The 22,436-nt window shown below is 35.0% G+C and overlaps 2 protein-coding genes across 2 annotated transcripts in view; both read right to left on the bottom strand.

The window, feature by feature from the left end:
* Positions 1–5,616: 5,616 nt before the first annotated feature.
* LOC148913456 (TNF receptor-associated factor family protein DDB_G0277243-like) lies at positions 5,617–15,516 on the bottom strand. Its single transcript, XM_089030103.1, has 6 exons — positions 15,372–15,516; positions 12,446–12,648; positions 11,503–11,809; positions 7,684–7,897; positions 7,000–7,289; positions 5,617–6,813 (listed from the first exon to the last, which is right to left on the bottom strand). Exons 1-6 carry the CDS (start codon positions 15,431–15,433, stop codon positions 6,621–6,623), a joined length of 1,269 nt encoding a protein of 422 aa, XP_088886229.1. The 5' UTR covers positions 15,434–15,516; the 3' UTR covers positions 5,617–6,620.
* Positions 15,517–18,018: 2,502 nt separating this feature from the next.
* LOC148913455 (TNF receptor-associated factor 4-like) overlaps positions 18,019–22,436 on the bottom strand; it is an 8,393-nt gene continuing 3,975 nt past the window's right edge. The window contains exons 2-5 of the mRNA XM_089032820.1: positions 21,161–21,390; positions 20,258–20,795; positions 18,126–18,360; positions 18,019–18,045 (exon numbers count right to left, since the gene is read on the bottom strand). Of these exons, the coding sequence (XP_088888946.1) occupies positions 18,019–18,045; positions 18,126–18,360; positions 20,258–20,795; positions 21,161–21,390 (1,030 nt within the window). The remainder of the gene's footprint in view (positions 18,046–18,125; positions 18,361–20,257; positions 20,796–21,160; positions 21,391–22,436) is intronic.

Genomic DNA, 22,436 nt, shown 5'->3' with positions numbered 1-22,436 from the left:
AGGTCCCTTGGGTAATGTCCTGAAGACCAATGGCTACTATTGCGCTTCTTGTCCATTTTGTAGGTGAGGAATCAGGACGACCAGTCACATTGGCTAGAATTTACTCTCCATCAAATCAAGTACCCGAACCACTGCATGAACAAGGCGCAGACAAGGCCACCTCAAAAGAAATAAATCAGCCAATCAAAATATTAGAAAATATCGAAAGCACTTCACAGTCAAACGAAAATTGCTTCAGGATCAGAAAGAGATTTTAATTTAAAAATGTTACGAAGCCAATTTTCACACATCTTCTGTAACACCTAACTTCTTGATGTTCTGAATGCGCAAGTAAACTTTTTGTGTCTACTGCATATTGATAAGCAGTAGACACTACGCCATCGAGTTTACACAGATATACTTCATATTCTATTTGACTAGCGAAAAATATAGTTAAGGTAGTTCCGGACCCTTGCTACCGCGCATACATTTCGCGCATCTCCTTTTTTACCCTTTATTTGCGCTGTTTTGAAAATTGATTTAATTAATGTCAGAAGTTGAATCCTTTTCTATAACTTAACAAAGTATTTCGCTAATTCATGGAAGTTTTGAGGCAAAAATGAAATGTTTTCAAATCTAGCTTAGATTTTCATTGCCTGACTTGATCACTCTTTTGATTCAAAACAACAAATTCATAACTTTATAAAAATAAAGTAACAAAAAATGAATTTGACATGTTATTCTCAAAATCAATTCGAAATGCGTCTTACATTCTCTGGAGATTACAAAGACGATTTGACATGTTTCAGACGGAGGTTAATGTACTAGAACCCAGTCCCCCGCGGACAGGATTTGTGTTTTTTGACCAAATCAATCAATCAATCAATCAATCAATCAATCAATCAATCAATCGGCAATCAATCAATCTTTATTGTGCTCAATAGTTTACAGATATAAATAATAATAGTTGAAATTGCAGGTGATAAGAGCACAGCCAATTAGAAATAGCAATAGCTAATCGAGCTAAGTGGCTGAGCCATGCGGAGAAAATCTATTTGTTGCTGATTGACTAAAGCAATGGATAAGACAAGACAAGACAAAAACAAAAAACGACAAGACAAGATAAGCCGGTGACAAGACAAGACATTAGACAAGACAAAATGGGCTGTGCTCTTATCAGCTGGACTAGAAGTGAATCATAGAACTATCAATAATTTGATATTATAGAGGTTTTAAGATTTTTTTTGAAAAGGTTGCGAGTCATAGATTTGAGAGATTCTCCAATGGCATTCCATATTTTAGTACCATTAAAGCGAATATTGAATTTTCCATAATTAGTTCTCATTTTGGGAAGATAATATGTTATTTTTAGATGCCAATCTAGTGTTGTATTGATGTACTTCATGTATGTTTTTAAAAAAGTTTATAAACGTATTTGGTAGTCTGTTTGAATTATAGTCATACATAAAAAGAGCACTATTTGAGTATATCAAGTCTTCCAATTTAAGTATTCCTAGACTGAAAAAGAGTGGACTGGAATGAGAGTCCTAATTTGAAAAGGCAATTATTCTCACTATCTTTTTTTGTAAAGTAATAAGAGACTGAAGAGAAGTTTTATAAGTATTTCCCCAGGTGATGCAACTATAAGATAAAAAAGGGTAAATCAAAGTATAATAAAGCTGAACGAGTACTTGCCGGCTTACATAATATCTAATCTTTGAAAGGATTCCGATACTGCGTTTAATTTTTTTTGGATCTAGTCACTCATAGCTCGTCTATTAGTACGGTGACCCCCGTTTTTTTCTTTTTTCTTTTCATTCGGAGCTAGATATCATATTCTTTAGATTTAGTGCGGAAAGAAAAAAAATTCATAGTTAAGATTGTCATGACTTCTTAACATTTTTACAACTACACACGCATATAACTGCGCCGAATTACAAGCAATTTCGCTTCTAGAATTAACTTTTCACACTACTTGCAAAAAATTGGATGGATTTTTTATCTAGATATGTTTTCTAGACTCAACACCTATAGTTTAAAACAGTTTTATATTTTTCTTTGTTAAATCGATTCGAGTAATTGGAATTTATTAGAGGAGGCAGATTTTCTGCAAAAACGCGCGGAAAACTGAAAAATCCCTCCTTTTTGAAGCCTTATATCTCGATAACCAATACGGTGACCCCTTTCTCTTTTTTCATTATTTGAATACCCTAACAATGAACTTTAAATGACAGAATTAAAAAAAAAAAAAAAAAATTATAGAAGAATTTTGAAGATCCGGTACTACCTTAAATGACATACGATATAACTGACATGGAGTTCATCCCGGTGTAAGGGTGTAAAACTTATCCGAAGTCCCGCGTAATGGCTGGTCAACTTGGTTGCTCTGTTTGCGACTGCTTACGACCTTTTATCGACTGGAAAACGTTTGACCAACGTTTCAAACATGATTTGGTAAGATTCAGTGATCTCCACAAGGTAATCGCAGCCATTTTTGAAGTGATTTATATTTTATTTTTCTATTTTTTGGAACAAGTTAGGCACACAGGTGTCATCGAATGTGTCAAGTGTTGTTTAATTAAAGTGCTTTCAGTTAAGCTACACGAAGCATGTTAACAATGTCGCTTCAAGAATGATCTTTACCAAACCGATGTGATGTGAAACTGACTTAGATTCTTAAAGTGACAATATTTGAGCCCTTTAAAGGGATAACTGATCAGCTCCATGAGCAGAATATTAAGTCCTGAATACCTACAAGTGAATATTTTACATATATATGATTCAAAAATGTCGCTGTGTATCTATCAGCAGTAGACACATGTACTCATCGAGTACGTATTTTTTTAACTTTGCTTTAAAAATAAAGAAAAATAATACTCAATGAAATAACTTGACCTGTTCCAGAACGTAAAACAACAACAACAACGGAAAACAAATACACACAAAACACAACCACAAACAAACAAACAAACGAACGAAAAATATATATTATCTATGTATAGTAAAAAATGATGATAATGAAATATCTTAATATTTTACAGTCACCCATCTAGGTAGTAATCTCGCTTAACCGGGCTTGACTCTTAATTTATAAGGATTGCAATATCATTGTAATTGTGCTAATAACTATTTTTCTCGAGATTTTATAATTGACAATGGTAAGGTGCTTGACACCATTTTTTAAACCTCATGACCCCTGACGACGTGCGTCAAGAGCTGTCATTTTTCTTGCTTTTATTTTAAAATCAATATAATTTAATTTGTTTTTAGATGAGCTGGAAGACGAAACTCTACCCAGGCGATGCCGGCCTGCTGAGTGACGACAATTGCTAACCATTTAGGGCTGCTGTACTGATTAAAGTCAAGAGAAAAACGAGCGATTATATAATTCAAAATGGCTTCGCGTGGATTATTCCAGTGACGTCACATGTCGAATAAAATGGATTCCATGGTTACGGGAATTACCCAAAACGATTGAGAAGCATTATCCGAAAAATGCAAAATCTAGCCACCTCGATAGCTCTTCACAAGCTTATGCTGTTTTCCACGATCGACGTGTGAGTCTGTGCAATTTAAAATATGTATTAGCGGAGCACCATACTTAATGTGGCTTTATATAGTTTCGGGCTTTACAGTAATAGAACTAAAAATTATTTTATAGCAAAAACATTGGAGCTCCTTTGCCCCGCGCGAGCGGAGCACCATACTTAAGATACTTTAGATTGTGTAATACGAAAGTTTGTTTTGTTACCTATTAAATGATAGCGTTTTATTAAAATCGTGACTACAGAAACCAAGGTATTAAAGAAGTATCGATTTTTCAAGATAAAAAGTTTTCCGTAGTGCAAATATCATTGGAAAAAATTACCCATACATTTGGAATATTTGCTCTTTTCGGTCTTTTTCCTCTCTTTCCAAAGCAAAAGGTTGTTCTTAAAAGTAAAGTTATAGAGCACAAGTAAACTGCATGACACAACATCCTAAATGACCCTGTAAATCTTCTGTTCTTCGCGAACTACTGTAGTTAGCGTGTTTTCGAGGCTACGAAACCTAAGAAACCATAAGAGGCGAATGTATAGGCCAACAGATAGTATGAGCTTATAAAATCAGCAAAAATACGGTTCTAAATTTTAACAAATTCATATGAATTATATACCAAATTGTTCAGAAAAGCCCGGGGTTTTCAAATCCACTTCTGTTTTTTTTTTTTTTTTTTGACAGGTTCTGTTTAATTTCAAGGAGAGACGATTTTCTCGCTTGATCCCGGTTATGTCATGCATTTTCTTTGTAAAATACATCCAATAGCGTACATTCAACTCAAAAAGTTAGGTGATTATTTTCAATAGAATTCAATCTAAACCATATAATACAGTCTGTGAATAGTTGAATTAACTGAATTCCTTTCTGTTTTTTGCCTAGATAATCATTATTTTGAGAAAAGATCCAAAAACCGAATTTTTGAGACATAATTTGTATTGGGCTCACATGAGGGGGAGTGAGCTTGAAATCGTAGCTGACCAAATGTTAACAGATTCTTCTGATGTTACTATTGTGTCAGGTGCCTTATCGTTCTACGAAAAAAAAAAAAAGAAAAAAGTAGAAATTTAAAGATATTTGACCATGTAGTTTTCGAGCTTATATTTTTCTAAATAACGCATGCAACCGACTTTTCGTAACGTCATCAAAATAAAAATTCTTCAAGTTGTGGTACTGCGCATGCTCGTGCACAACCTGGCGCGCGCATACAAAAACTATATGGAGCCACCTTAAGAAAAAATGATAAACCATCGATTTTATTTTTCACGGCTTGTCTGACGTCACATCCCTCCGTCCGTCCGTACATACGTACGTACGTACGCCCGTATACACAACACAGGGATCCCGCTTGATGTCACTGCAAAACTACTAGCAAATGCGGCTCTAAAATGCACAGAAAAAATCGCTTTAAACAATTTCATGGAGTTAAAGGTGGATCAAGAAGTGTTCTGCAAGTCAGGTGTGTATTTTTTAGCAAACAATCGTATATTATTATTATTTTAATGACAAGAATTTTTATCGGCAATCAAAGAATTTCTCTCAAAACGTTTTGCATTTCTATAGATAAGCTTAATTGATTTATATTTATTTAATAATTTTATATCTTTCTACAGATAATTTATTTAAATATTGAATGAAATATAAAATTACACGAAATATTTAACTGTTTATTAAGTTGTCCGAGTTAGTATGATTATACAAATGAGCTATAAATTTGTGTTGAGTAAATCAAGTAAATCCGCGCGATCTGATTGGTTGAAAAGCATGAAACATTTGCCCATGGGTTGCACGCTCACGTCAGCTTTTTTTGCTTCGGCGAAAAAAGAACTTTTTGCATCTTTTTGCTGACAATTTATCTAGAAAAAATAACTGAAAATGATTAAATTAGCTAGCGAAAATACTCATCAATCTCCGACATTTAGTATAGAGTTGTCATTTGATCAGCCTAGTATTAAAACGTCAAAAATTTGCATCACTTTCAAACAGTGAGCTGGACAAGATTGTGTCAGAGCGTCACTCCAAAAAGACAAAGCAAACCACAAATCGGTTGGTGTCTATACATTCAAAGGGTTTTTAGCAATGGTTAAACAAATACAAAAATTTTGTCATCGCGTATTTATTCAACAAAAGTATTTCCAAAGTAATTAACTACAACTATCACGCTCACCATCTACTTCGCAGTTTCACAACTGCAGTTAAGTCCTTTCTGAATCTCTACATGAGAGTGAAAGCCGACAAAGCATACTACCCAGAGGAAATTAATCCAGTTCAGTCACTTAGTTTTGATCCGTGAACAATAAGAAGATTTCCATTGTTAAGTCATTGTACGATATAAATAAACTTGAACATCGTCAACAACAACAAAGAAAGCCAATTTATTTTTCATTGACTTTCTTGGCATTACTGTATGATAATGATAAGTTATCATTTGAAATGTACTTCTTACGGTTGAAAATTACTTTCTCCGTAGTTTTGAACATTTTTGGTTCACTCGTAAGCTAAATTTTTGCCATTATTTTAGTCATAACAGTCTTCAGTGTAAAGCTGCCATTTTCAAAACCACTGTTTAGTGCATGATCAACAAATAAAGTCAATATTTTGTACTCATTTCTTGTTTGTTGACTTGACTATATTATAAAAGCAATGGATCATAATTAGTTGGACGCACACTACTTATGATCCATTCATTTATTTTGCATAAAGACCTTGTATTTCACTTTAAAAAAGCTAAAAAAATACTCAAAAACATCTTAAAATGCCAATTTACTGACAAAGAAATTCATCATTTTGTATTGGATTGGATTGGATTGGATTGGATTGGATTGTATTGGATTGGATTGGATTGGATTGGATTGGATTGGATTGGATTGGATTGGATTGGATTGGATTGGATTGGATTGGATTGGATTGGATTGGAAATAAAACAAATTTTTTAAATTTCTTTTTAATGTCGTTTAGCAGTTTAGTAAAAAAAAAAAGATTGTTATAATGGGTGAAATCGAAAGAAAGTTTTTTGCTTTATTTGAAGTTTAAATGTTTACTACTACTTTTTTGCTGCAGTGAATTTAGATTATTTTACTGCGCGCCTCTAAACCAGTTGACCTTTAAGAGAGAATGCATGAAACAGTAATACGATCATCTGTTACGCTGCAAAAATCTGGAGAAAGTGCTTCATTTGTTTTCATCAGTTCGCTGATCACAGCAACCTCGCTGACTACGCCAGTAGATTCAAACCTTGGGTTTAATGTTACGTCATGTGTTATGGATGCTGCTTGAGACTGGCTTTTCACATTTATTCTGTAAAAAAAAAAAAAATATATATATATATATATGACAATGCTTTTCAATAGTTCTATAACTCAGCCGTGTGTTTGTATATCGGCTTCGTACAGTTAAAGTATACGTAATGGGAGTTCTTTTCACTCACTTGTTTAGCTTTACCAGTAAATTTCCAGTTTAACTGAAACGCGACAATTGACCTACCTTGCATATGCCACAGACACTTCGTTTGTTGCTACAACAAAAGGTTTCCCAGTTCGTACAAGTATATCCTCGTCACTCAAAACAAGGCATAATGAGACATATTCTTTGGACTTTTTGTCACGGCCATTAGGGTACAATTTCAGAAACCAGCAGTTGCCACACAACCAGAAGGTTGGACTCCTCATCCAAATGCCTTCAGTGTATTTTTTGACTTGAGTGGGAAAGTCCAGTATTGTCCACACATAGCGACTTTTGTTTATCACTTCGATTTCAAGATCATTTATTTTTCGCTGAAGAAAACCAAAGCAAATTAAAAAGACATCGATATAATGAATCCTAGCTTAAACAATCTCTTATTTCATCTAAGACTAGATAAGTCAGAGCACAGCTAACTCAGAGATTGGATTCTGGTTTATTTAAGTAAGAGCACGGCTAGCGCACACGTCAGTTTGAGCAGCGAAACAAGCTCTTAGGTGGATCTACGTCAGGGCACGGCTAACACACAGATAGAATCCTGAAAGATCCTCTTGACTCAGATTTAGCGTATTAATCAAATAAGCTTTGGAAAGGTATGAAAACCAGAGAACCCGGAGAAAAAATTTTCGGATAAAGCAAACAATTAATGGATGATGGCCGCCATGTTGGATGACCTTAACAAACGATTCCATTTACTCTACTTAATACCTTCGTTATCTTTAGCTCATCGTATAGAACTTGGTTTTCTTTAGTGAGCAATGAACATTGTTTGGCCAGTAACATCATGTGTGGTGCCATGTTGTCTTGTACGTGTTTCTCGACATGTTGTCGTTCAACTTTGTCTGAACATCCCTGATCCTCGAATGGACAATGGATGGCTGTTCTTTTACAGTTGTTTGTTAGATGTATTTTAGATTTGCTCCTAAATATTAAGAAATATTAACGCAAAACAACAAAAACAAGCACTTTGTTAGCTCTGAATGACTCGAAAAGATAATTTATTGCTGGATGGACTTGACAATTTTTCACCGTTTATAGTTGAGGGGGTGGGTGGATCGGAGGGGTTACGGAAGATCAAGTTAGAGATCAGTGTTAAAGGAGGATTACTCAGTAGCAACCACTAATAATGAATAATGGGATATTACTTAAGGACGGTGCCTACTATTGTCCACGCGCACACGTACTGCGTATCTACTTTTGAGCAATTTCAAAATTTATTACTCGAATTACACGAAACAAAACGTTTATTTTCAATAAAAGTTAAAGCAGAGAACTATCTTAAGTAACCCAGGGTTGTTAAAGAGATAATTTGCTAAGGTTTAAGTATTATTGACCAAGAATCATAAGTTTTTTTGAGCAAGTTTTGAAAAAATGGCAGACTCATAGTTCTAAAAAACCAAATCCTTTCAATAATAAAGCTTTTTACCGTTTCTTTAATCCTATAAAACTTGAATAAAAACAAACAAAAAATACATATGAAATTGAAAATTTATCATTTGTTAATATCTAGGTGTGTAATTATAGTTTTGAAAATCCTTTTTTGGTCACTAATTACTTTCATCATGAAATTCTTTTACTTTGGAGTTCTCAATCTAAAAAATCATCTTATTACGTACCAAATATTTCAGAAATTCCTTTCTGCTGTTAAGTAAAAAGTCGATAATAACTTCACTTCAAACCAAATAGTCTTCCTGGAACTATAAAGCTTATAATTATCGAGTTTTTCTCTGTGTTTTTTGCTTGCATGGCAGGAGGCAGCATGTTTAGCTTGACGTCAGAGGAGGTTCCACTAGTATCCCAGAATGCATTGTGTTTGATACTATATTATCACTTTTTCGTGACGTCATCACTTTGGTTTGACCGGCTTAGAGTGCACAACAAGATGGCGGTGTTCAGACTCGGGAAATGCTTTTCAAGATATTTCATTATTGTATGTTCATTGTGTTTCAAAAGATGATTTGAAGTTCATGAGTTTTTGCCTCGTACAGGTCACGTAACAGCTGCTACGAAAAGTGCAAGTCGCACACCGCTACACACGAGTACAAAGTGACGCCATATTGGAAAACGAAACTCGCAAAGTAACTTGGGATACTAGTGTATCTTCCTCTGGCTTGACGTGCAGACGTGCCAAAAACAGAGTTTGTCACGCCGTTTTGTATGCTGTGTAACAGTTGTCACGCATTCGGCATAAGATTTATCCCTAATAATATTCTTTACAAATTCGTATCTCTTAAAAACGCCTGGATCCCCCTACTTTTTCTTCTTTTAAATGATAGAGTAAATGCTAAATTAACCTCGTGAAATGAAATTTATAAAAAATAATTGGTTTTGAAAAGAATATGGACACAATCTTTATGTACCTACTGATCGAAAATAGGGAGCACGAAGCTAAAAAAAAAATATATATATAATATAGCCAACTATTAAAGTCATGGTAGAATTGGGTATATTTTAGTAAAGAAACAGTGTCAGTCATTTAGGACGATTTAAATTAGAAATTTCTCAAAATCTTTTGAAAAGTTTTTTTTTTCCTGGTGTTAGTAAAATCATGACGTCATCACTTTTTAACGATTTTAAGCCTTATTATTTCTTTTAAATGTATGGTGACCCCTACTTTTCTAACCAGAATTTGACAACCCTTTGATAGGTTAAAATAATTTACATAGTCATTTAAAAAAGTAATTGATTCTCAATTAGTAGGCACCGTCCTTAAGAAAAAATGGTAAACCATCGAGTTGATTTTTCATGGTTTGGCTGACGTCACTTCCGTCCGTACGTCCGTCCGTCCGTCCGGGCGTGTACACAACACAGGAATCCCGCTTGATATCAAAGCAAAACTACTCACAAATGCGGCTCTCAAATGCGCAGAAAAAATCGCTTTAGGACAAGTTATAGACCAAAAACAATTAAAAAAACACTTTTATGTAGTCAAAGATGGATCAAGAAGTGTTCTTCAAGAATTCAGGTCTGTTTTTTTTAACAAACAATCGTATAAATATATATTTTCTGAAAAGCATTTCTCTCGACGAATCGATAAATCAAAGACTTTCTCTCAAAACGTTTTATATTTTTATCGATACGATTAATTTCTTTTAATGCTGGAGAAAATATAGCATGAAGAGCATATTACAACAAATGTTTGCCCTTTATTTAGCTTTGTAAATCTTTAACAATTCGGTTGTTTTTAACCAGCTATCGTATGTTTTTCGTTCAAGAAAAAGCTTTGTTCGCCTCCTATCGCGGGGTCCAGTCGGCAAAAAAAGAAGACTTTTAGATATCTTTCTACACGGATAATTTATTTAATCATCAAATGAAATGTAAATTTTTACCAAATATTCAACTGTTTATTAAGCTGTTCGAGCAAGGGAGCACGGCAAATGCGCGCAAGTGCGCGGCTTTCATATATTGGGTTTCCTGTGGTAAAAAATGGGTTTCCTGTGGTGGTGACGAATGCGGTTTTTCCAAAAAAAATATAGTGCGGGCTCAATCTAATATGGCGCTACACATAAGTTAAACCCCGTGTATATTTATATAATATACCAAAGCCCAACCAACTGCCCACGCGCCAACTGCTATAACGGTCTTCCTGCGTCAAATTACGCCATCACCACAGGAAACCCAACTATTCAAAACCGCGCGCGTGCGCGCATTTGCTGTGCTCCCTTGCTTCGAGCAAGTATGATTATAAAAATGAGCTTAAATTTGTGTTGTTGAAAGATGTTATTGTATAAAGACCTACTAGACTTTCACTCTAAAAAGCTAAAAACATTTACAAACGTCAATTTACTGCCAAACAAATGAGTCATTTTGTATTTTGCATTGCCTTTTGCATTATTTTTTATTTTGTCTCAGTTGTTCTTGTCAATTGTTTAAATGAATGTAAGCTCTGTTTTTGGAAAACTGCAAAAGACCTTTTAAGTAAACCTCATTTTTTGCTCACATTAACCAGTTTTCAAGTCTGTTTTTTGGTCTTGATTTGTCCTAAATCTCCAGATTTTTTGATTTCAATGAAAGACATCCGAGGTAAATTTCACTAAACTTGATATTGTATTGGATTATCTGTAGTTATCTTTCGTTTTTCTTTAAGTAAAAGAGATTCAAAGCCTAAAACTGTAGGCCTTGGAAAACGTTTTGTCGAACAATCTTCCAAGAACAAAACTAGCCCCTGGGGGTGGGGGTAAGTTGTGTACAAAATTCCTAAGTGGGAGAGTATACTCGCGCAAAAAAACAACAACAAAAAACAAAAAACGATAGTGCATTTCGATTTCACTGCATGGTTTTTATTATGGGAGAAATTATCATCATTTCGAATAAAAAATAATTGAAGATTATTTCCTCGATCTTATTTTCACCTTTCAGTTTCATCCAAATTGTTCTCCCTGTGACTTCCGTATCGATAGCTCCGCTTTTAGGCAGTGCCTAAATATATATATTATGAAATCGTATAGTGATTCTTGGGGGGATTAGTTGATCTCTATGATGCTAAATAATCTATCCCCCTTCCACCCTAGGCGATGATGTACTTACCTCTTAATCTTTACAGTCATTCCTTGCGTGTCAGTACATTCGTTAGGGCAAAGAATCAGTGTTTCTGGACAATCGTCCTCTTTGTGTTTCTCGACTTGGTGTAGAACCATACCAAGTTGACATTCCTCGCATAAAACCTTTTTAAACCGGCACACTTTCTCATGGTTAGCCAATTCTCTTCTCTGCAGCTTGGAGTTGCAGTTCACATTAGGACACTGTACTTGTTGGAAAGGACAAGTTTCTCTGTGTTTGGCGAGTGAATGTAGTTTCCCATTCCATTCACAAGTTTGTTGAACATCTTTTTCACCTAATGCGATAGTTGGAAGGCAAATGCAGATTTATAGGAAGCTAAAGCAACTATCAGTTTAGCGATACTTTTCTAAAGAGCGTTTCATTCTCTACCCAATGCTTTTGTGCATGTGGAAGTAATAGAAAGTCTTTATTAGATCTTCGTCTTCGTTTACGGCAAAGTTAATACAAGGAAATGATTTTTCTATGTTCATGGCAAAGGCGGTGAAACGCCAGTTGACCAGTGCAAAATACTTTAAAGCTAGTGACATACAGGAAAACGATGAAATGTAACGTGACCAACGTTTGCCGTTTGCGGGATGAAAAATACGCTAAACCAAAAAACTCTATTCATTTTCTCCTACATCGCCCTCCCGTCCCAATGCCACATATTCCTTAATCCCCCCTTGATCAACGACAAATTAAGATTCCTTTTATACTATTTAATCCTTTAGAAATAGTCTTGCGAAAATGATTTCAGCATTGAACTTCAAATTTTTTGTATGTTAAAAAAAAAAAAAAAAACAAAAAAAAAACAACAGATGCATATAACCGTTCATGCCGAAGGACATCGCTTGCCCAAAGCGCTGCTGTATGACAATTGCAAATATGGAGCTTCATTATTAAAACTAATCTAAATTTGTTTTAGCCTCACCTTTTGATTCGTCTGGTCTTTGACAAAATACATCTAGTTTCTCCAGGATACCACAGAGGACAAAATTACGTGAAAAGGTCTGGTTATCTATCATTCTACCATCCACTGGACATTTTTTGTTCTCCTTCAACCTCTGGTCAATACATTCTTTGCAGAATGAGTGCCCGTCTTTGCATATAACGGGATCTTCGAATACAGTTTTGCTAAAAATAAATAGAGGTTATAACACTTCTAGTTGTGTATTACAGCAGGATAATTTTACGAGTATTGTAGGACGCGAAAAAACTGAAAATGAGTGCCTGAAAAGCAACCGTTATCTATTGTAAACAAGCAAACTTAAAAGTCACGAGCTCAAAACACTTACATGAGCCTCAGAGAGGAAAAGGAGAAAATTCCTCGCGCTGACATCAAGAAAAAAATGTTCAAAACCTGTTCACAGACCGAGTTTTATCGCTCTGTAATTATATGAATTCGAAAAATGGTCGTAAAACACGCGAAATTGAGCGTGTCGTATGATAATTAATACTGTAATGTTTTCGGCACTCGTTAAAATTTCTGTTGATGAAGGTTAAGCCCCTGTTAAAATATTTTGATGGGAACTGGATTTTAGTATCTCAAATTCAGTATTATTGAAAAATTACCATATAGAAATAAGAACACATATTTTTTTCTTTTCTTTTCTCTAAAATTTGAACAAGATGTGGTCATATTAGATCCGCGCCAGCATATTTACATCCCCAGGCGGAGAAAGGGTACTACTACATATGTAAAGGTGGGGGAAATGGCCAGAAAGTGAAAACAAAATGACCTCTAAAAGATACACGTTATTCGTGTCCAGTAGGGCCTGGCAACCAATGATTTGTAGCTTTAAAATGCAGATTAATTCAGATTATGAACCGAGAATAATTATCGATCCCGTGCGCTGAATTACAATTGTCATTCTGCCGACCATATAATTTCAGGTATCCTATTTCTTATAACCTGAGAAACACCCTTAAGATACCGGCTCCATACTGGTGGTCCTTAAAGGTGGTCTTAGATATTTACCAGCCACAGTTACTATATGAAAAAGATCAAAACATCTAAGAGGTTTCTCTTATTTTAAGCTCATCATACATAAAGACAATTTGTAAAATGGATAGTTTTCTAATATTTGTGATGACTTCATGACACCTTCGTATTTTATGACATCATATTTCATTCTAAAAAAAAACAAAAACAAAAAACCAAAAAAAACAACCACGAATTTGGTCGGTTTGATCATGTTTTGACCCCAAAAAAATGGCTTAATTATAGGTGAGATGAATTGAAGTTAAGTATGGGTTTTACTCTAAGCTAAGCGATTGGGAAACTGATTTGAATTCAACATTTTAAACATGTTTTGGCAGCCTGCCTTTTTCACCTTTAAAAAAAACTTAGCTGATCTTTGCGCTAAACTGACTCAATGACGCTGTTTTATTTTATTTTTTAATTGAATGTGACGTCATCAATTACGTAGGAGCGATGACGCCATTACACATAACAGAAAAGGATCCATTAAAAAAAAAATGTTTTTATGTATGAACGTAGACAAAACCTCTCTTACAAATTTAAATCCCTTAAGTGGCATGAAAGGAAAAAAACTCTGGAAAAAGAGATCAAAATTCATTCAGGGGAAAATGTCTTAGGAAAAATATTTAGGAATATAAAATTTATCGGGAAAAATAACTTCGGTTAGAAACTTTTGTCGAATCATGTAGGAGCGAATTATTTTGTTTTAAGTGCTTGACTACCTAGGTAATACGAGGACCGTCAGTTGACAACCTTCACTTGGTATTAAAGGTATGAGGAGAGCGGAGGTGAAATTCAAATGGCCGTATTTCGCGCAAAATTGAGTAGAAAGACCTTCCCCCGACAATAAATTAAAACACAAAGAACAAGAAGGTAAAATTCAAGAGTGATAAGTTATTCTTTCCTATTAATTCTCTGTTGCTAGCTACCTCGCAGCTCTTTCAGCATACTTATGTACATCACATAGCTTGGTCTACCTGTCGAACAATGCAATAAATGTCTTAGCCGGAAGTTTATCTTTGACAAAGGATTTTCCTTTTGTCGTTTGTTCCTACAACATGCCGACCGTGAAAACTGTAGTTTAATTTAGTTTTAACTGTATAATTATAGCATGATTTGACTTGATAAGGATTTCAGCTCAAGCTTAGGCCGACAGCCTTTACATACTACTTCATTTGATCTGAATAATAAATTAATCTTTCTGGTTGGTACACATTTGACTGACTAATTCCGGTAGTGCCAACATCGGCTAAATGTCTGACTTCCTAGTTTCGATATTTCATATAGGTTAAAACCTTTTACCTAAAACACTAAAATATAACCGAAATATTTGAGCAAAAATGCGACCAGAATCTTTGGTTGGAGATATTAAAGTCATGACAGAATGAAAAGAAAAAAAAAAAAAATAACGGAAGATGGCTCCAACAAAGCTGCCGTTAGGCAAATAAAATTCCTTAACTTTTGAGTTTGAGCCAATATGGATCATATCAGTAAAACCTTTTGTCGAACAATAATAAAGATAAATATAACAGCGTTTATTAACATATTATCGCATTATAAATAAATGAATAGAAAGTGTTTACGAATATGTACGAGTTCCTATTATTATAATGATGAGAGGCTGATCTTAAATCCTGCAGATGCTTCGAGAAAGTGCACGATCTTTACAAATTTTCTCAAGCAGTTTTCAAACAGAATCCATCACGATGAATTTTTAGACTATAATCAATAAAACTTTCTTATTGCAAATCTAGAATCTTTGTTTGTTACGTTGGATTCAAGATCTATAAAAAAACATACAGTGAAGAAATGTCTAAATCAGCATTGGACATTGTTATCTGCATAATGTAGATAAACTCCATGAAAGAGTACTTACCATATTGGGCAAATGAGATTTTCGTCGATATCTTTCACGAACTGTTCAACTTTGTGGCCCATTTATTAATTTTATTGAATAAATATGGCTTCTGAGACGCCTCGAAGTATTTTATATAACTGCATGGGGATAATGAATATTTGCATGCAAGTCATGCGAAACAACTAAGGTCGACTTATCCGGCGTGTTTACAGTTTAAGCTTCCACGACCCACTGCTTTGAGTAACGAACGTGGACTACGGAGACGGGGGGGATTTAGCTTTAGCCCATCTTAACCTAATTTTATGGGAATTACATTTTTATTTTGCGTAGGAATAAGAAAAAAGTTTACCTCAAAACCGGGAGGGTAGGGGAGGCCTGCTGTAGACATTGCATCATCTGTATAACATGGAACCTATTGTGGATTATCTATCTGTATTGTACATTGGATGCTTGGACTACCATCAGTACTGTTACAGTAGGCTGTAGAAAGTACATCATCTGTGTAACATGGAACCTATTCTGGTTTATCTAGCTGTATTGTACATTGGATGGTTAGACTACCATTGGTACTGTTACAGTAGACTGTAGAAAGTACATCATCTGTGTAGCATGGAACCTATTGTGGTTTATCTATCTGTATTGTATATTGGATGGTTAGACTACCATTGATACTGTTACAGTAGGCTGTACAAAGAACACCATCTGTGTAACATGGAACCTATTGTGGTTTATCTAGCTGTCTTGTACATTGGATGGTTAGACTACCATCAGTACTGTTACAGTAGGCTGTAGAAAGTACATCATCTGTGTAGCATGTGGAACCTATTGTGGTAAATCTATCTGTATTGTACATTTGATGGTTAGACTACCATTGGTACTGTTACAGTAGGCTGTAGAAAGTACATCATCTGTGTAGCATGGAACCTATTGTGATTTATCTGGCTGTATTGTACATTGGATGGTTAGACTACCACTGATGCTGTTACAGTAGGCTATAGAAAGAACATCATCTGTGTAACATGGAACCTATTGTGGTTTATCTATCTGTATTGTACATTGGATGGCTAGACTATCATTGGTACTGTTACAGTAGGCTGTAGAAAGTACACCATCTGTGTAACATGGAACCTATTGTGATTTATCTGGCTGTATTGTACATTGGATGGTTAGACTACCATTGATGCTGTTACAGTAGGCTGTAGAAAGAACATCATCTGTGTAACATGGAACCTATTGTGGTTTATCTATCTGTATTGTACATTGGATGGTTAGACTACCATTGATACTGTTACAGTAGACTACAGAAAGTACATCCTCTGTTTAATAACATGGGACACATCGTCTTGTCTATGCAAGTTGAATTGTACATTTTACAATTAAAATCCCATCTGTACTGGTGCAGAAGTCAGTGGATAGTGCACTTGTTGCTTTCATTAACTGTGGTCGTCCTCCTGTAGTCTTTTCCTTACTAAATGTAATTTGTCCAGCCCAGGTGGCATCTTCAGTATCGGTATTGTGGCTTATCACTGACAATCTTGTAAAAAATGAATCCAAGTCAGTGCTACGAAAATAATAAGTATGGAATCATTATGGAATGGATCAATAGTAATATCAATAGGCTTAACGAGAATAAAGAAAGCCAAGTATGAATGATGTTAGTTTCATGGTAAGTAAGTGGAAGGATTTAGCCTATCGACAGCTAGTGAAATACAGCGCATATTCTTTTCATACTTGCATAGCTTTGTTCACAAATGACCACACTGATCACTAACCTGCAGCACACAATGGTCTTGACACTAGGTATCACAGGTCCCCGACAAAAGACATAGCCGTCGAGCCTGTCGCTGCATTAAGGCAAAGGTACAAGGACACAAAACCTTCTTCATCTTGATCACCATTAGGGTACAGCTCTAGAAACCAGCTGTGGCCGCATAACCAGAAGTTAGGAGATCTAAAGTAGGAGCCCGAATGTTTTCGGAATAGTGCTGGGTAGTCATGTATTGTCCATACAAAAGTGCTTAGGTCGTCCTAGGGACCAAAACACAAATAGGAATAGTTTCTTAAGTGTCTGAAAAAAGACTGATTTAAACTGACGATTTCAATAAGTATAGGTAATAGGACTACATGCTGTCCAATACAATTGGAAACAATTGGATGAAAAAAATTCCAAGGACTGACAAAATTGGAAGAGGTCGATAAGCCGAGTCCAATAATTTGGAAGTTAAAGGAATTTGTTGAATTCAATTATTTCCAAAGCGGACAGACATGTATTCCTATTGCAGATTAATTATATCATCCCAAACTAACATACTAGACTGCTTCCATAATTCATAGTTTTCCCTCGAAAGAATGCGAATGGAAACGTTCCAAATTAATCTTTAATTTGAACAGGAAAAAAAAATTGAAAATAATACAATAGTTGCTTATATGGGATTAAACAGTGATGATACAATTATCATTGTAATGTAATTTATTTTCCACAAATATAACATATCACTCAGGTGGTAATTAAGACTGAACACGTAGTGCATATAAGTAGGTTTATGCCATTTTAGTTTTGGATAATTTGTTTTAAAGAGGAAAATGGGCGCGGTATATGAAAAGAAGGGTCAACAGAGAAAACCAAAATAAAACCATTGTTTCTTTATTTATGTTGCCATTACCACTACCAAGCTTGGAATATGCCTGCTAGCTGACAGGGAAAAAAAAGTCAATGTATATTTAAATGCACGCGACCTCCTTTCTTTTTAAATATCTGTAATACTTTCTTACCAAAGCTTTCTTCAACTTTGCACTTAATTCTGCACAACTGTTTGAAAGAGCCAGATTTTCTTTAGCAAGTTTTGTGTTTTGCTTGGAAACCAAAAGCATGTGTTTTGACACATATTCTTGTAAATGTTTCCCGAAATCTTTTCTAAATATTTCATTGTTGCATCCTTGTTCTTTGAATGGGCATTGTAGTCTTGTATTACCACATTCTCTGGCCAAGTGGTTCTTTAATTCATATCTAGGATTTGAACCATGAGGAACGTTAGACTGAAAATCCCTGATCCTTGAATGGACAATGGATGGCTGTTCTTCTACAGTTGTTTGTTAGATGTATTTTAGATTTGCTCATAAGCATTAAACAATATTAACGCAAAACAAAAACAAGAACTTTTTTCTCTGATTGACTCGAAGAGATAATCTATTACTGTATGGTCTTGGGACTGGTAATTTTTTATCGTATGTTGGGGTGGGGGTCGAGGGGATTGGAGGATAGATAGATAGATAAAACTTTATTTTACCACGGTGTAATCATCAGGATTTACAAAATGTTTGAAATAATCAACTAATCTACACTAAGTTTAATCTAATCTAATAAAATAAAAAACCTGCTTTCCATGAGTGCCGAGCTTTACTATACATAATAGGTTTTTGTCTCACTCAGTTGTTCTTGTGAAGTTTAACTGAATGTAAACTTCGTCTTGTTCTGTAAAACACGTAATTAAGTAAGCTTGTTTTTTGCTCAGTTTTTTAGTCTGTTTTTTTTTAGTCTTGATTTGTCCTAAATCTCCAAATTTTCGATTTCAATGAAAGACATCCGAGGTAAATTTCACTAAACGTGATATTGCATTGGATTATCTGTAGTTATCTTTCGTTTTTCTTTAGAAAAAATGATTCAAAGCCTAAAACTGTCGGCCATGGAAAACTTTGTCGAAGAATCTTCCAAAAACAAAACTAGCCCCTGGGGGTGGTGGTGAGTTGTGTACAAAATTCCTAAGTGGGAGTGTATACTCGCATAAAAAAACAAAAAACAAACAAACAAAGCAATGTAGTGCGTTTCGATTCGATTTCACTGCATTGTTTTTATCATGGGATAAATTATATTTATTTCGAATAAAGAATAATTGAAGATTTTCTTCCCCGATCTTACTTTTATCTTTCAGTTTCATTCAAGTTGTTCTCCCTGTGACTTCCATATCAGGAGCTCCGCTTTTAGGCAGTGCCTAAATATACATATTATGATTTTCAGATAAAAATGAGCATAACTGATCATATACTATCCTTTCAAACACCTTGACTACAGTAGAAACCGCAGATATTGGGCGATAAATACCTACATCTTCTCTTTCGCTTTGTTTAAAAAGTGGTGTTACTCTAGCGCACTTCCAGTCGTTTGGTAAAGCGCCATGCTTCAAAGAAGCGTAGAAAATCTTACAAATTGAGAGAAATAAGGTCGGCAAATTCTCGAATGACTCTGGCAGATATCATATCCAAACCTGTTGTGTTTGACGTGTTTAATTTATTCAGGAGAGAGAATTCCTTACTTTCAATAATAGGGCTAAACTGAAATTGATTTTTAGTGCCAATGAGATAGTGGAGATGACTCACACTGTTTTCACCTTCTTCATCATTACATTGAGGATTCTCTTTAGCAAGTTTTTGTGCAATAGTTGCAAAATACTCGTTAAATGCAAAGGAAAGATCACGTCAAAGATCAGTATAAAGGAAGGATCACTCGGTAGCAACCAATAATTAATAATGGGGTATCATAACATCGTATAGTGGTCCTTGGGGGGATTAGTTAATCTCCATGATGCTAAATCATCAATCCCCCTTACCCCCTAGATAGGCGATGAATCATTACCAGTCCCTTAGATGGTGCCTTTTTTGCTGCCCAATTTTCCTCATGGTTTTTCAAGATTTTGCTGCAGTTTGCTGCTAAAGTATGGTATGGAAAATGCATAGTCGTTGTTGCCTTTTAATACAATTTTTCATACAACTAACTGTCTGCGGGTTGTGGTTAAAAAGACACAACAACAACAAAACGACAAAAAACAAAAAACAAAAAAACAAAAAAAAAAATCCCTGGCAAAATTATCGAAAATTCAGATGCCGTTTTTGAACGTCAATGATCCTACCTTCTCAGGTTTTGGATAAAGCCCTTGGAACATGTGCAGTCGTTGGGACATGGGACCATCTCTTCAGGACAATCAAGATCTTTGTGAACCTGTAGCTCATGTCGGATCAGAATAGCCCTACATTTTTCACATTCCACCTTTTTATACTTGCATATCCTATCATGATCCTCCAGCTCTCTTCTCTGCATGGTGGTGTTGCAGTTGACATTAGGACACTGTACTTGTTGTAAGGAACAAATTTGTCTGTGTGTATTGATGTTCTTCCTCTCCACACTGGTCCCGCAACCGTTAGGACATGACAGTCTTACTTCAGGACATTCATTTCTCTTGTGATTCGGCAGGTCACGTCTGATCAGAGTCGCACCACATTGCTCATCACATTCCAATTTTTTATATCTGCATATCCAATCATGATCCTGTAGTTCTCTTCTCTGCATGGTGGTGTTGCAGTTGACATTAGGACAATGTACTTGTTGGAAAGGACAAGTTTCTATGTGTTTTGCACGCATCCTTAACTTTCCAGTCCAATCACACTTGTCTGTCGAAATTTTAAATAAAATTGAAAAAAGACAAATCATTTTTGAATCATTAGAGTACCTAATCTTTTCAATTTTTTTTATGTCAAACTTCTTGGATAAGAGTTCCTATCTTTGAAATGTATCTACACTGATTTGCGAAAAGATGAAACCATGGTAGATGGGAAGAGCGCAGGTCGCAGTGCGCATTTTATGTCGACTACTTACCGAAAATGAAAAAATCATAATATATTTATGCTATTTTACAAGCATACGTTTTGGCCTCAGCTTCTATTTCTGCACGCAACTTGTAATACGTTACCGGAAAAAATGTCAAGTGATCCGAAATGGGAAGTTATTAGACCCCAATACCAATACAATTACAGACCTGTGCTCTTGGAAGGTGTTAGTTTATCGTCATCATCGTGGCGTTCCTGACAGTAAACTTCCAGATTATTTATGATTCCAAGGATGACAAGATTTGATGAAAGGATACCATCGCTAATGACTCCTTTATCAATTGGACACACTTTGCTTTTTCCTAACCATCTAATAATACACTCATTACAGAAAGTGTGCCCATTTTTACAATGCACAGGATCTCTGAATACATCACAACTATAAACAAAGAGAGTAGACATTTTCTTTTCAGTTGTAAATAATAAAAAAACTATTAAAGTTCATTAATATTAAAAAAACTTTAGTTAAGATCTAGACTATGGAGCAAATATTTACATGCGCATTCAAACGATTTAAAATAACATAAAGTTAGGCACTCCGTAAAAGCTGAGCTCCGATTGTTTTGGATACAACTAAACTAAAATTTAAACTTTATGGAACTATTTTTATTATTCAAGATTAAAGTGCTACTTGGACGAAAATCACTCCAAAATTAAAACTCTTTCATTCGAGCTGGAACTTTGCTGAAATAATCTTGAATACATTAAGAACCACTCACTGAAATATCTTTCTGATATTCGAAAGGAAAGGGCCAAAATTTTACGATTTATTTTCGTCCGCCATTATATAATTTCTTGTTACAAGAATTCGGCTCAAGAAGACTGGCACGAGTAATGTATGACGTCATACATTCAACCCAAACCAAAACATTGGTGGCTTATGTATGTACCGTGTTCGTAAAACTCGGTTTATTTGGTTTATTCAAAAAATATATAATGTTTCATTCCATTCCTTAACTACTATATGACCAAACAATGTCTAGGCAATGAAATTTTTTCTGTTTCAATAATATTGACGATCATAATTGGGAAATTTCAATACATCTCGGCACGCCAAGAATCACAACAAAGTTCATAGGCTGCATGGAAGTTATTCTAGCGGCTCCATTGCGCGAAATGATAGGGAGATTCGGGATTTATTCGAATCATTCTAAGGACAACATCTTTTCTACCATTTGAAAAGGACTTTCTACCATTTGAAAAGGACTTTCTACCATTTGAAAAGGTATCGAAGCCTTAAAAAAAAGTTTACTGAGTTCATTCTTTTCACAATAACGCGTTAAAACATCAAATAAACTTCAGGTAATCGAAGAAGTAATGTATGGTCAAAGCGACGCTAACTTGAATGGGCTGCATGTATGACGTCACAGAGAGAAACCGCTGTACATAATGACTCTTTGGTCGTGAGACAAACAAATTAATGGC

Source organism: Actinia tenebrosa, unplaced genomic scaffold (assembly GCF_029948245.1).
Source record: "Actinia tenebrosa isolate PJP-AT-01 unplaced genomic scaffold, QUT_ActTen_1.0 PGA_scaffold0__85_contigs__length_37466705, whole genome shotgun sequence".
Lineage (NCBI taxonomy): Eukaryota > Metazoa > Cnidaria > Anthozoa > Actiniaria > Actiniidae > Actinia > Actinia tenebrosa.
This window is presented reverse-complemented; position numbering and strand designations above follow the sequence as displayed.

Bases quoted from the DNA above. Each gene is read 5' to 3' on its own strand.
- LOC148913456 (XM_089030103.1), bottom strand. From the start codon at position 15,433: ATGGGCCACAAAGTTGAACAGTTCGTGAAAGATATCGACGAAAATCTC. The intron at 7,898-11,502 runs GTAAGTACATCA...CTTAATATTTAG, and splicing joins ATGACTGTAAAGATTAAGAG to GAGCAAATCTAAAATACATC. The intron at 7,290-7,683 runs GTATTAAGTAGA...GGTTTTCTTCAG, and splicing joins ATGAGCTAAAGATAACGAAG to CGAAAAATAAATGATCTTGA.